This window comes from Mytilus californianus, unplaced genomic scaffold (genome assembly GCF_021869535.1).
Source record: "Mytilus californianus isolate M0D057914Y unplaced genomic scaffold, xbMytCali1.0.p SCAF_15, whole genome shotgun sequence".
NCBI classification, from domain to species: Eukaryota; Metazoa; Mollusca; class Bivalvia; order Mytilida; family Mytilidae; genus Mytilus; species Mytilus californianus.
Genome location: NW_026262637.1, coordinates 26,516,514 through 26,532,836, shown reverse-complemented (window position 1 = coordinate 26,532,836; position 16,323 = coordinate 26,516,514). Strand labels below are relative to the sequence as shown.

The window sequence follows — 16,323 nt, the reverse complement described above, 5'->3', positions numbered from 1 at the left end:
AAGTGTTCTATTTTATAATTTTTTGTCTTTTTGTCCTTTTTTTTTTCCATTAAATTCATTTTACTACAACACCCTAGAAGGAAACGTACGAGTCTTAACAATACACAGGTGTCTTCCCAATATGTCAAGCTCTAAATCGGCTCGAGTCTGTCGCTATAGTATTCAAATGATTAATTTCCATAAAAAGACTTTTATTTTATTATAACAAAAACTGTGCATGCGCCTTTAAGATTAGTAAATTGATAGACTTCTTATAATAGTTTTGTTGATGTTCTATTTTTTCATTCTGAATATGTATTTTCAAATACTAACTTCAATAAAGGTATTCGAGTTTTTACGGTGTAATTTGTGACAGTTGTATATATTTTCAGTCGAGTACAAAACTCAAATCAATCGATAACCTAAAACTCGGAATAAATTTGCGCTTACAATATATCAACAGTAGAGCATCAACAGGAAGAAATAATATTCGGACATTAGATATTAAAGAAAGGCGAAGGGGCAATCAAATTCATAAGTTGAAAATAAACTGACAACGCCATGACAAAAAAAGAAAAAACAAAATTTTAAAGACAAACAACAGTATACAAAACAAACATAGAAAACCAAAGACTGAAGTTTTAGCAGTCCGGCAACACTGCGCAACGAACTCCAAACTAAATGTAATGTAACATTTCAATAATAACAATATGTTATAATTAAGAACAATCAATTAAGGATTAAGAAGATTAACATGTCAGCTCTAATGCCAAATAGAAATAAAAATAAATCAAAAGTGCAATTAGTGTCCACTGCTGCCATTGATACGTACTTTTATATTATTGTCAAAACTGTCACAGAGATAATAAGTAATTAGATAAATAGAATTATTGGAATCCAGTCCTCTGTCCTAGATTATGAAAAATTAAGCTGTGCAAAACACTCATGTCTAAATTTATTGACATGGCAGTACATGTACAAGTTAAGTTAGTGAGACCTTTCTTTTGCTGATATATGTGGTTAATATTTATAATAAGGAACATAACAATAAACGTAAATTAAATAATTATGAATGATGCATTTGCAGAGAATATGATTTAATTGAAAATCAAACTGTCAGTGAAAAAACTCAATTTGTTATGCTGATCTGCTATTTAATTATCCATTTTGTATTATCAATAAGTACGGAAAACAGACCCATAGAGGGTTTTATTTGTAACATGCTGATTGTCCCACTTTCGAAATTAAAAAAGGTTATAAACAAGCGACGCGTAAACAAAAGATCTGTGTTGGAAATAGATTGGCCATTATTCTACAGAGAAAATTCTGATTTTCCTACATTGCTAAAGGAAAACGTCCATGAACGTTTTTTTATAATCCTGCTAAAAGATGATCCATTGTGTAAACGCCTTTATTACTAAATGTTAAGGGACCCCTCTTCTCCCTCCACTCCATGCCAAAAACAGTGGTCACATTAACTCTTCATACAGAGGGGGGAAAGATGAGTCGGGGCTGAGTTTCAAACAAAAAGAACCCGCCTGTGAAAATTTACTGAAGCTTATTACATATTTTCAATGTAAATTCCGATATTTCATTCATTTCACAGCTGTAAGTTTAGAATGCCGTTTTGCGTGCGGGAACCGTAAAAACTACTCTCTTGATATGAATATTCCTGGGAAGAGCTTCGTACTGACAAGTTATATCATCACATCTATTGTATTTTAATATATTTTCCAATCTTAACGATCACCTTTTGAACATTTTTATTGCAGAGTTTTAATAAAAACTGCACAATTGATATCTATATGACACAAAATACGTAATAAAATCCATGACACGACATTTTGGAGATACTATCGTGGAAGTTCATTAAAATATACTAATTCTCTCAAGTCTCAAAAGTTAAATTAAATGATATGTTTGGAAAATAAATAAGGCTGGATCAAGTCAAAAGATATGATTTTTATATCATAAAGGTATCAATATTTCTAAATAAAAACAACTTTTAAAGTCCGTAATCCCTTCGAAACAACCCTGTTCATTTGTACGGGTATAATACAGTATTATAAGCTCTCGTTGTTGTGTACATTACAATAAATATTCAATGAAAAAATAATTTAAAGAATATTAATATAGGCCGAATACCATTTAAATGCTAGCGTATTATCATCAGTGTGGGGTTTCTGTACGAACAGGTTCATTCAATTGAAAGATCATAAGGATTATTAGGCTATTGTGTCATCTGGTGTTAAAAAATGTTAACCCTCACCAGTTCACACACTGTCATGGCTAACAGAAGGAAATAAGGCATTGTTACCTTTCATAGAGGATAACTATGTCGCCAAAGAAAATATTAGCTTTCTTGGGTATCTAAATATTAAGAATTTATAACTTTGTCAACAAATTTTATATACATGGATTATTGTGTGTTTAGAAATGATTTATTGATAAATGAAGTTAAATCAAATTAAAAATCTGTAAAGTTTAATAATGGAAAATGTGACATGACCTCGATTCAGCGATGATCTTGGATTTTAGACAAGGCTTTAGAAACTTTACAGAAAATCTGCAGACGACATTACCAGAAAGTGATATGCACGCGTTAGTTCAACGTCAGATGACAACTTTGGATTCTGCAGCACAAGGAAAGGTAATGAAACGCACAAAAACTCAGATTAACATGGATCTAGCTTTAGGAAGGCAAAATACAACCGTTAACCCAATTATGTTCAGTGGGAAAGGTTTCGACAACATGAAAATTGTCCGCCATAGAACTACAGACTTCGATGTCTGGAGTGTCATTCCAGACAAGAAGTCGACAACCAAACCAAAAAGTGTACACGAAAACACTCCTTCGAACCTGAGTCGACCTATGTCAGAGGTGTCTGCATATGAATTGGAGAAGAAGGAAGGACACAAATTTCCAATATTAGGACCTACTAGACAGCAAACAGATATATACTTTAAACACAAATCTAAAAAGTAAGTACTAGTATAAAGCAGATGTAAATGATAATATCTTACAATTGTTAGGGCTCAAAAATGGGTTTTAGGTGAAGGTTACTTGACTATATTTAGTCATCCTGTTTGCCAGATATATTGTAGGTGAAGGTTGCTTGACTGTATTTTGTCATCCTGTTTGACAGATATGTTGTAAGTGAAGATTGCTTGACTGTGTTTCGTCATCCTGTTTGACAGATATGTTGTAGGTGAAGGTTGCTTGACTGTGTTTGTCATCCTGTTTGACAGATATGTTGTAGTTGAAGGTTGCTTGACTGTTTTGTCATCCTTTTTGACAGGTATGTTGTAGGTTAAGGTTGCTTGACTGTGTTTTGTCATCCTGTTTGACAGATATGTTGTAGTTGAAGGTTGCTTGACTGTTTTTGTCATCCTTTTTGACAGGTATGTTGTAGGTTAAGGTTGCTTGACTGTGTTTTGTCATCATGTTTGACAGATACGTTTTAGGTGAAGATTTCTTGACTGTATATTGTCATCATGTTTGATAGATATGTTGTAGGTGACGGTTGCTTGACAGATATGTTGTAGGTGAAGGTTTCTTGACTGTTCGACAGATATATTGTAGAGGAAGGTTGCTTGACTGTATATTGTCATCATGTTTGATAGATATGTTGTAGGTGACGGTTTCTTGACAGATATGTTGTAGGTGACGGTTGCTTGACAGATATGTTGTAGGTGAAGGTTTCTTGACTGTTCGACAGATATATTGTAGGGGAAGGTTGCTTGACTGTATTTTGTCATCCTGCTTGTGCGACTTTTATCTTAGTTTTCATCAAGATACAGAAGTATACAGTAGTCCCTATCTGTTGGATCATTATTGTTATGAGTTTCAGTCTAAAAAAATAACGAACTGTTTTGTTTTGGTTTCCAAGAACTCTTGTGTACCATGTTCTAGACTGACAGTTGTCTATTGCATGTCTGAGTATTTAAATTGCGTTCTATATGACAGAAATGTATTTCCTTCAGACAGCTCACATTTTAGACTTGTTGTTTTTTTGTGTCAGAATTCAGTAGTCGTGAATAAAATAATCATCGGACACACATAATCTGAAATGAGGTTGTTATATGGCAAGCAACAGAACGTAATTTTATTTTATAAGTATACGCATTGTTGAGAATATTTCTAAGGAAAGCACAAGTAAGGGAGACAATAATGTTTCTTCAGATAGAGAATTATAATTTCTGTATCAAAATATTAAGATATATAAAAAGACTGCTAGTACCACTGCCGAAGCTTTTTGACTTATGATAGACACATGAACATCCTACACTTACCCTTTAGATTCTTGTTCCCCTTAATTTTAAAAGAGTATTACACTATTTTCCTAAAGATGAAATTTCCTTCATCATACTTTTTGCGGTTAATTGGAGAAAGTTGATTTTTGATTTAAAACAATTATGATAATGGCCTCGAATATATAAAAGAAAATCATAATCTTCATGTGCATTCCATAGCCGTACATTCTCATTGATTTCATGTTCTATAAGTCAGAGCTTCGGAATTTTCAATTAAAAACTGGTGAACATAACATGATATTATATTTTGCCTTCTTTGAAGATATGTCCTCTACCAATTAATTCATGTATGAAATTTTACCAACAAAATTATCCAAGACGTACACAGAGACAATTTGATTAAAATTTTTCAAATAGATCATTAGCGCGTCCAATAAACAATCAAATCTAAATTGTAGGTAGTTTAAAATTTGAATAGAACTAAATTATAGGGCAGATTAAAAGGTTAGATTGAAAGATTGTATTTACTTGTTAGTTATCATATCAAACTAATATCAACGATCTTTCAACACTGTCTACAATTTATTTAACCTTCGAGGGGAATTAATTAAAAGAATTCAAAATGGGTGCATTCAATCACGTGATATATTTTCAAACAGCATTTAAGTATCGCTGAATTATTGATTATTGGTTGCTTAACGTCCAGTGGCAAATATTTTATGCATGTTCAGGACGAGAACAAATTAACAATAAATACAGTAGGTAGGTCTGTAATAGAAGCCGTCCAGGATGAAGGTCGGGGAAAATTGGACTGCCACGGGAAAATGAGGGTATATTGGATAAGGACAGAAATTTAGCCTTGCAACAAGCCACCTACGCACCCCTCAAAATATTGTTGCAAGGATTCTTAACGTGCAAAGAGCGTAGCAATCTCTTTACACAGGCATCGGATTTACGTCCCCATTCTTACCGGACGTGGCTGCGAACTTGTACATCCAGCACAGCCAAACGGACGCCCCACTTTGGCGAGGGTTTTATTGCCGGTCGGAGGAAGACCAATGGTGACCATATTTCTATTCCCCAGTCACCCTTGGGGTCAGTATCGTTGACATTTTACTTAAGTCTCCTTTTAGTATCACGACGTAAGAAGCATATGGATATAATGAAGTTGTTTGAAAATAGTACAGATATATACGGTAGTTAAACATCTACAAGTGAGTCCCTCTGACACGTATGCCCCAGTTGAAAGGAAGGTTTTGATTTTATCAACCGTTAATTTTAGTTCTTGTTGAAGGTTTGTCACCTAAGAAGAGTTGTAGATCCCGTAAGAAGTGACAAGTGCACAATGGCATTTTCTTCTGGAGAACACATGAGACATAAACGCCACTTCTTTATTTCAACAAAAGTTCAGGATATAAAGAGCATGCCATCCATATAAAATCTTATTTTATAGTATTTACCTCATGATTATTATCATAACATAAGCTGTTCCAATAGCACATACGACCAACAATACCCCAGTCCCCTTTCTATACTATAAAAGATTCATGTCCTAAATCTAAATAAAAAGTAGGTTAATATATAGGTTGTAATATCATTGTCATTACCACAAAACCGCCACGAAATAGCCAATAGTGTTCAAAGTGGCATTAAGCACCAATCAATCAATCACTCATTTCCTCATTACATGCTTTACGGTGGAACTGTTATGTTGTTTTCATACTAAATTTGAAAAATTGTCATCCCTTTTCTCATATTGTAACTTAAAGTCCTAAATAACTCAAAACGACAATTGTCAAATCAAATTTGAGATATCTGTCTGTTTGTGTAAAAAATTTGATGAAAATCAGTCAAAGCAAACTTGCGTCATCTACGATGGAAGAGCATACCTTTACCATTAAAAATTCCCAAAATTGACCTTGGATGGTTTTGGCTATTCTGTTTATGTCCTAAATGGTTATGTCTCTCGTTAAGTATTTCTACTCCCTCGGCTTACAAATGTTTGGTCTTGAGCGTTCCTGCTGAAGTTAAATCACGATAATCGCTTCGGAAGCAGTGATATTTTCATTTCCAATAAATCCGACACAAGAAATCAGAAAATCATTGAAATGAAAAAATTATGATATTTTTATTTTATTTATTAATTTCATGCCATGTAGCCTAAGTGAAACTGTTAAGGGTGTATTTCATAATACGTAACGTCTAAAATACAAGGTGCTTCCGTCTAAAATCCCGATTGTTTCCTTGAAATATGCAAGAGTTTAGTGTTACAAAAGCGAGGATATGGATTACGAAAAAAAAGTTATATGTTGACTAGCTCAAGGAGCTCGAGTTGACGCAAAAATTAGATGGTTTAAACATTGCCATGGATTTTTTTTTAAATTTGTATCGTTTTAATTGTTTATAACATCTTTAAAAATATAGAAAAATATATTTCTATGAATGAGAAATTGACAGTGGAGACGAGCTTGATTCTAAATTCAGAGGCTTTACGTCTTAAGGCTAACACCTGATTCCTTTACTGTCCTCTGACTGACCCGACTCGGTATAATCTTAATGTGCCATATAAATTAATCCATCTTAATCGAGATTAAATTAGTAATTGTGATTGGCATGTCTTTAAATCTCTCTGCTAGTCTGTGTATCCTATTAAAGATTACAACGTCTTTTAGTGTCAAGGTAAAACAAAACTGAAAAAAAATAAGTGTACAAAGAACCATTTATTACCGTGGCTAAAAGAGGATTGGTCTCATTGTTTCCCCAGAACACACCCTGAGAACACACCCTCCATCAAAATAAATATTATGAGTTAAAAGATCAGATTTAAAAATATTAGATGATAATTTTGAAAATTTAAAAACGAATAAACACAAGTCGAATTTGATTTTGACATATCTATATCATTAGAAACGATATCAATAAATAGTAGACAACACATTTCCGATATGTTCTCGAGTTATGTCCCTTAGAAAAGACACATGCGATGTTTCTAGGACAAAATTTATTGACTATTCCTAGGTTATTGGGACAAGCTTACATGAAGCAATTAGACATGTGACAATTAGAAAGATTCTTTTAAACACCGATCAAGTAGTACAGACTTAAAATTAAACCCCTTGATAATGTGGAAAATAGATACATAGTTATCAAAGGTACCAGGCTTATAATTTAATACGCCAGACGCGCGTTTCGTCTACATAAGACCATCAGTGACGCTCAGACCAAAACAGCTAGAAAGCCAAACAAGTACAAAGCTGAAGAGCATTGATGACCCAAAATTCCAAAAAGTTGTGCCAAATACTGCTAAGGTTATCTATGCATGGGATAAGAAAATCCTTAGTATTTTGAATAATTCATACTTTTGCAAACAGTAAATTTATAAAAATTACCATATAATTGATATTCATGTCAACACCGAACATATGAGGTTACTGAGGTCTTCATTATACTTCAGTGAAATCATTTGATATATCAGCACATCATAAGGAACATCTCATGTAATAAGACTGCTACATTTAGACAGTTGAATTTGTTATTATTCTTAAGATAGGCAATAGTTACCTGTATGAAAAAATTCGTGAACTTTAATATTTAATTCACTGCAGTAACAGATAAAGACGCTTCAATTGGACTCTGGTAGACAGTCGTCTCATTGACAATTATACCCAGTCTCCGTCTTTTATATCAAGCAATTAAAGATAGTACCGTCAATCACGTATTTCCTTGGTCTTAAGAATTCTGTAAATAACATTAAATGTGATAACCATAATATTTGTCATATTGCAGTTTGAACCACCGATGAAGCCCTTTGGTGGGTTTTATTACAGTTATACTATTAAAGTTTTAATCATATTGGGTTACATTTGAATCAAAACGTTTCGACAACTTCATTTTTGAGGGTGTGGATTGGGGTTTACAGAATAGAGAATAATGGACAAAAATATAAAGAATAGAGAAAAATGGACTAAAAAATAAAGAATAGAGAATAATGAAGTGCTTAAATATAAAGAATAGAGAATAATGGATAAAAAGTATAAAAAATAGAGAAAAATAGCCTAAAAAAAAATAAAGAATACAGAAAAGGAGTACCCCCCATCCAGACCATCATTTATAAATGTCAAAAAAAAGGAAACGACAAAGGAATACATGTAACCAGAATACAACTCTACTTTCAAATTCATTTTTTATCAGAAATGGTTTTGACATGTGTTTTAAAGTTCGCATATTTAAATGTTATAATTAGGTAAATAAAACTGTATGTCGTTTCCATGCATGTAAATAGTTCAAAATGAGTTTAATTAAAGGGTCAGTTTTACAACATGATAAGTTTTCCTTGGTTATAGTCGGGTTATTCTGTTCTACTCACTATCCCTTCTTAGATAAATAGAAAGCACACAGTGGGTCTTTTCTATATGTATACAAAAGGACTGCAGAACTGTCATTACACTAGTAACCCTCAAAAATCACTTACAAGAATCCAACTAGCTTTAATGATATAGAATCGTCGATATTAAATGTATCTGTGTGTTTGTTATCTAAAAAAGCATTTGTTTGCAAGTTAGGTCCTTTTGTCTGAACTGATATGTTATTGTGCATTTATGTCTGTATCTTGCTAGTTCACTGACAGACATTGCAGTAGGAGAGCTGACAACTATAACCAAAGCAGTTTAACTCTACCATATATGTATATGTTTCTGTCTGAAAACTCGAGCTGTTTGTTGTCTTGTATCTTTCTGGTCAGTTTGACATGCTGATGTCAGAACTTCGATTGTTTTACATGAATGCATTCACAACTTGTCAAGAATTAGAGAGATTCAGTGCTTAACATGTGTTTTAAATGCTGACCGTATTGTACACTACTTATGGTCCATTGCTTACGTTGACTCCACGTCTCTTTTATTTATTATAACTTGGCAGGCTATTTTCAGACTTATATGCATGTGTATATCGTAAATTTTAAGCGAGTGAATAAACACATTATTATTCAATAACCCATTGAAAACTGTTGAAGTGTCATTGACATCGTATAAGTATGTATAAACACCTAGATCATCAAAAACAGGTAAGGATAGTCATAAACATGTCCTATATACTTATATTAATCAAACGCACACTTCGGAGGTGCTTATTTTTGTTAATTCGTTCAGCAAATTATGATGATGGCTTCGATTTCAAGACCGCTTTCATTATTTTCTGGTAATTATAAAAGTCATTATTAAAGCCATGTTTGCAACAACAGTCCTTTATATTGACGATTTAATCTTTAGTTTTCTGTCCACGAGTAGATAAACAAACTTGAACATAATCACATTGCTTGGTAAACAAGTACTGATCGCTGATGGTGTCTTTTCTGCACACATAATATACAAATATATATATATAGATAAGTAGGTCTAAACAAGTGACAACTCTATGCATTGGATCACCAGTGAAGGTGATACACGGCTAAAAACACATATTATATTCATAATTACTCTAAATATCAGCACAACAATGTTAAATCTGCAAATTTTCGGAAGCAAATTTTTGTTCTTCCCTCGCTGGGATTCGAACTCATGCTATTGGGATATCGAGACAACACCGCCTGCACTGTCTCCATCGCTCTAGACCACTCGGCCACATAGCCTGAACTTATAATTTAGTTTTCGGTGGTCTAGTGTTACCTTTCCTCGTCAGTAGAATCTAGAGTTGAAACAAGTAACACTAGGCCACCGAAAGCTGAATTATAAGTTCAGTCTAGGTTGTCGAGTGGTCTAGAGCGATGTACTCAGTGCAGGCGGTGTTGTCTCGATATCATAATAGCATGAGTTCGAATCCCAGCGAGGAAAGAACAAAAATTTGCTTCCGCAAATTTGCAGATTTAACATTGTTGTGCTGATATTTAGAGTAATTATAAATATATATATATATATAGAGAGAGAGAGAGAGAGAGAGAGAGAGAGAGGATAGAATTTGTCGGCGAAATTTTCAGTGAATAAGATGGAAATGAATAATTAGCCTCATCCCGATGATTGACTTAGTTATAGAAATATGATAATTAGTGGACTTCTTTCATATGACAGTAAAACCTATCTATAGAGACGTGTCCGTTAAGCTGTATGGGATGTATAAATATGATGACACGTCAGGTCGGAATGGGACAGTTAAATCTCATGCATCGTGTAGAGAAAATGCCACGCTCTCTGCATGTTGTGCACATTACAGAACCCTAAGAACAACCCCATCTCGGTCGACCCTCATTGCATATATGTACAACTATTATGCAGTGCATAACATTGTCGAATTAGAAGACTAACAGCATGTTTAAGTGCAATGTATCAGATCAAATATTGCAGAACCTTCCTATCCGAGTATTTTTAACTTATTCTCGTCTTGAATATGCATGAAATACTTGCCTCTCGGCGAAAGTAAACAACAAAAAGTCGCTTACATCCACGTTATTTCGGCTGGTATATAGTTTGAATTCATGCAATATCTCCACATTTTTTATCACAACCAGCCAATCTGAATTGTTTCCCTTTATTAAATAATTTATTTAGTTCGTTCTATACAATTTCTCTAAATATTATAGAAATTCATTGTTGGTTGTCTAATGTTTCATTCATTTAAAGTCGTTCTTTTTAAATTCTTTATTCGCATTCAATTTGGACCAGTCCTCATATTTTCTGAAGTAATCGACACATTATTCAAACTTGCCTGATTGAAAATGGACTGAATAAATTCTATCTGATCGTAATGTAATCTACAACAGTGCATGCATTATAGAATTAGCAGAAAATCTGACTAACAGCATTGTTTAGTACAAATGTACAAGACCAAATCAGTATCAACATTTGGTTTCAAATCAAAAAGTTGACGTTTATTTCAAAAATCTATTTTCATGTATCCGATTCTTGACTCCTTTTTATTTAATGATCAAATTCAGCGTCAGTGAGACTATCGTGGTAATATATATGGTATGAAACATTCGTTAGTCATATAATGTTTTACTCTTTTCAAAATTGAGTATTTCATTTAAATAAATTATATCGTTATTTTAAAGGTCTGTTTTCTATATCTCGATCAAATTTCAACACTTTTTTTTTAATTTATTTAAACGACTTTTGATAGAAAGTGCGTACATGTTATGTCTGTATTTATTCAAAGTTCACTTGTTCATTGTAATGTGATTTATTTTTAATATCGGTTCTTCAGTCATATACCAGATAAATTGAGTCCTAATTCTGTGTAATTATACGTGGGTCCTAATTCTTTGTAATTATACGTAACTTTGGGGAAAATTGATCTATTGAATTAAGAACAGTTTAGATTAACCATATTGGAGAATATTTATTCAGTAATAATATGTTACCAATCTTGAGATCAAATGATAAGAATTAAATACAGAATTATTAAACTTAACAAAGACGAATCAATTCATGAGCATGAAATTCTATATCCAAGTTTAAGTATTATTTAGCATATAAATGTCGCTTAGGCTACAAAGAATCATGAAAATGAGATTAACGACCACCGAGAATGCATTTTTTACGTAAATTAAGGAGATGAAATGGACCATTTTTAAGACCACCTTATCTACAGGTAACAGCAAAACTGTTTGAGTCATTTGACTTCAAAGAACCAGGGATATTTTAATAAACAGCAAATATATAGACGACATATTTATCTACATAATTTAGATTTTCTAAATTGAAAAGTTTAATTTTTATCCCACATGCACTTCATCTTACTACGTACAACTTCAATTATAATTTTAAAGTTAAAAGTCGGTTAAACAAAAATAAAAATTATGCAAAACCGGTACAAATGATTTACTTTTGAACTATTTTGGGTATTTTCAAAATTGTATATCAGTCTTTTTAACCACTTTTAATTCTGGGCAGATATTACTTTAATTGCTTTTAGTAGAAAATGCGTATTATTAATGTATTTATATTTCACTTATTCAGTATAATGTGAATGTTCAATATCTTTTCATAAGTATTATAAATAGGGTATGATTTTAAACTTGTGTAATTATACGTGACTAGGGGAAAATTGATCTATTGAAGAAAAGACATTTTGCATGAAACACGTTTAGAAATAGATAGAAAGTATTAAATGTTGCCAATGTATTATAGATTAAATGATAAGAATTGAATTTAGATCCATCAGACGATTTAAAGAAGCGAATCATTTCGAATGTTAGTTTTATGAGTGTAAATTACATATTGAAATGTATCTTTAAGTTGAATCCCAATGTCGTTAATTCTTTCTTTTTGAATGGCATTATAAACAACCGGGAGTGCTTTTTTGTCTAGATTTTTTTTATAAAAAGCAAGATATCCTCTTTTTCTTAGGGTATTGATAATTGAAATGTGTGTCCACTTGTCAAGCTTTTATTTTTTGTCCTTTCTGTTATATAGCTTCCAATATATTTTATACTTGAAGTACCCCAGCTTTTTGCATCAGAATGTTCCATATGAAGATAAATCCAGGAACGTGAAGCATATACTGTAGGTTTTACATTGGTTTACTTCAACTATACACTACTACACCAGCCAAGAAGTCCTATACACTACTACACCAGCCAAGAAGTCCTATACACTACTACACCAGCCAAGAAGTCAAATTGTTTTTGTCATGATTTATTCTTTTTTTAATAATTGATTTTGATGATTAAGGCCTATTTTAAGTAGTTCACTTTGGCTGTGATGTTTTTTTCAAAGAAGAAAAATATAAATTTTGCACACTTTTCTTAGATCATGCCTATTGAAATAACTTTGTTGTTTTAGAGAGAGAGAAGGATGGGGTTTTGAATTATTTAAACGGATAGTAGCTACGATTTTCATTAAAATTATTTTTTTAATCTATATGCCGGATTTTGTACAAAAAGTTAATTAAGTTATAATAAAACCATCACTGTTTACTCTCCATATAGCATTTAGAAGCTTTTTAACGTTTTACACCCGAATTTAATTTTTAGTACACGTCTTTGATTTTAGCAGCTTTTAAACTTGGTCATAATTTTGTCAAAATCGTAGCTACTATCCCTTTAATGTTATCAGTTTTCTTTGCTCATGTATTATTTTTTCCTTGGTAAACTAAAGCAAAAGGTACTTTTCAAATGCCGGGCTCCATATGAAATGGATACAGTAATAGCCGGGCTTCAAAGTTATTGTGAAACTACCTATTCTAGAGGTGGCGTGAATCAGATGTGGATACTAAACAATTCCAAAGATCTTTTAGAGTAAATACAATCTAAGACTCTTTCATCTTGCAATAGTATTAAAACACTTTACACAAGTATTCCCCATTCCAAACTAAAAGACAAATTGAAAGAGTTGGTCCTGCTTTGTTTCATGAAAAGAATGACCAACGTAGAAACAAGTATCTTGTCTCAGGGAGGTATAAATCATACTTTATAAAAAAAAAATCACCCTGATTCAAACAAAAAATTCTCTAAAAATGACATTATCAAGATGCTTGATTTCTTGATTGACAACATATTTGTTACTTTGGAGGACGTGTTTTTCAACAAACAATCGGCATTTCCATGAGAATCAACTGTGCCCCTCTTCTTGCCGACTTGTTCCTTTATTCATATGAGGCTGACTTCATACAGGAACTTCTTAGGAAGAAAGAAAAGATGTAAGCAGTATCCTTTAACTGTACTTTCCGCTATATGGATGATGTTCTTTCACTAAATAATTCAAAATTTGGTGACTATGTTGAACGCATCTATCCCATCGAACTTGAGATAAAGGATACAACAGATACAGTTAAGTCTGCCTCATATCTTGACTTACATCGAGAAATCGACAATGAGGGTCGGTTTTAAACAAACTTTAAGACAAAAGAGATGATTTCAGCTCCCCAATTGTGAACTTTCCATTTCTATGTAGCAACATTCCAGCAGCGCCTGCATACGGAGTATATATCTCCCAGTTGATACGGTATTCCAGGGCTTGTATTTCCTATCATGATTTCCTTGATAGAGGGTTGATGCTCACAAAGAAGCTATTAAACCAAGAGTTCCAAGTGGTGAAGTTGAAATCATCCCTTCGTAAATTTTACGGACGCCATCACGACCGTTATGGAATATCCTTTTCACAGATGATAGATATACAATCCCGTCCCCTTTTCCCCGATTGTGACCTACCGAATTATACTTATTACCGGGTTTGTACTAACATGAGCAATACGACGGGTACTATGAGGAGCAGGATCTGCTTACCCTTCCGGAACACCTGAGATCACCCCCAGTTTTTGGTGGGGTTCGTGTTGCTCGGTCTTTAGTTTTCTATGTTGTGTTTTGTGTACTGTTGTTTGTCTGTTTGTCTTTTTCTTTTTTAGCCATGGCGTTGTCGACTTATGAGTTTGAATGTCCCTTTGGTATCTTTCGCCTCTCTTTAATACAAAAAAGAATATGGGGCCTAGGTGGCCGAGTGGTCTAAGTAGTCATACTGCTGTATCACTAGCCTGTCAACACTGAGGTTATGAGTTGAAATCACGCACTAGGCAGGTGCTCTCGACTCCAATCTTAATTGACTAGGACTGTAACTTTTCCTGCGAGGGTCGGTGGTTCTCTCCGGGCACTCCGGTTCCCCCATCCAATAAAAACTGACTGCAACGAAGTAGAACAATAGTGTTGAAAGTGGCGTTTAACATCAATCAATCAATTAATCAATCATAAAGGAATATTGTTGTAGTTGTGTTTGATTTATTTTTCTGCAACGTTTCTGTTTTTTATACCTAAAACTTCCTGAATTTTATTCAAGTTATTCAACTCAAGCTTTAACTATTTGCAAGAAAGAAAGAAAAAATTTAAATAACACAATAATTAAATAACGTTTTATGACTTGTTGACATGACATTATGTTGAACATGTTAATTTCATAAGTTGGTAAATGTGATATAATTTGATTAGTTTGATATATCTGTTATAAAGACGACTGTTTTAGTATGGATGAAATACTTCCATGGTTGCTGTTACGTTTGATACTTAATATTAAGTTTGTGTTTTCCTTTTTGTCAGAGCATAAACTCGATGTCTTCTTCCGATATATCGACAGTTATGTTACTTCGTCACGCGATTTGTGATGTAATTGACATTTCAGTTAGTGGAATTATTTTACGGGAACTTGGTGCGAGACCAATATCCTGTCGCGTGATAGTAGTTTTAAGTTCATTCAACGTTAATCCGCCCTGGTGTTTAAAGTAAAAGATTATTGTATATAGCGTTTGACCAATGTCTTCGTACCGGATTAAAATAATCTGAGAATGTTTGATCGTAGGAACCATGTCAAGTACTTGTTCAAAGTGTGTATCATACCGTAAAACATATGCTTTTAGTTTAAAGATCATAGAAACTGTTTTATCGGTTTTAAACAATAATACTTTTACAGTGACATAAATAAATCCATATCAGGTATACTATTCATGTTTACGATTGTCGCGTTCATGGCTGTGAATTTGACTGGTGTGGTAGGTACTTAGGCCACACCAAGGCTATATGTAATTCTTTAGTTTTAAGGTGAAAGCGAGGGATTTTTTGTTTTTTTTTTTTTGCTTTTGATATTCAGTTGTAGAAAGGAGTGTATGGAAACTTTTGATGCAATTTTTTTTTATTTAATTGCATTTCAGTTATTGAATAAATCTCAATCTTATCTTAATAGAAGTGCGTGATTATATTTTTTTCAATTATTAAAATGTACGCGAAAATAAGGCATTTGGTTACTATGTGCAATGCTACTTTATTAGTATTACATACAAACGTAATCTGTCATAAATTACGTCCGGTCAGAATGGGGACGTTCAATCCGATGCCTCGTGTAAAGAGAGTGCCACGCTCTTTGCACGTTAAGAACCCTTGCAACAACTCTTTGAGGGGTCCGTAGGTGACCTGTTGCAAGGCTAAATTACTGTCCCTATCCAATATACCCCCATTTCCCGTGGCAGTCTAAATTTCTCCGACCTTAATCCCGGACGCCCCTATTACAGAACCTACCTATTGTATTTATTGTTAATTTGTTCTCGTCCTGAATATGCATGAAATATTTGCCACTGGACGTTAAGCAACCAACAATCAATCAATCAATCTGTCATAAA

The 16,323-nt window shown here is 33.1% G+C and overlaps 1 protein-coding gene across 1 annotated transcript in view; it reads left to right on the top strand.

The window, feature by feature from the left end:
• Positions 1–2,169: 2,169 nt before the first annotated feature.
• Positions 2,170–16,323, top strand: part of LOC127725769 (uncharacterized) — a 42,413-nt gene continuing 28,259 nt past the window's right edge. Inside the window, exon 1 of the mRNA XM_052233035.1 lies at positions 2,170–2,961. Within this exon, the coding sequence (XP_052088995.1) occupies positions 2,501–2,961 (461 nt within the window). The 5' untranslated portion in view covers positions 2,170–2,500. The remainder of the gene's footprint in view (positions 2,962–16,323) is intronic.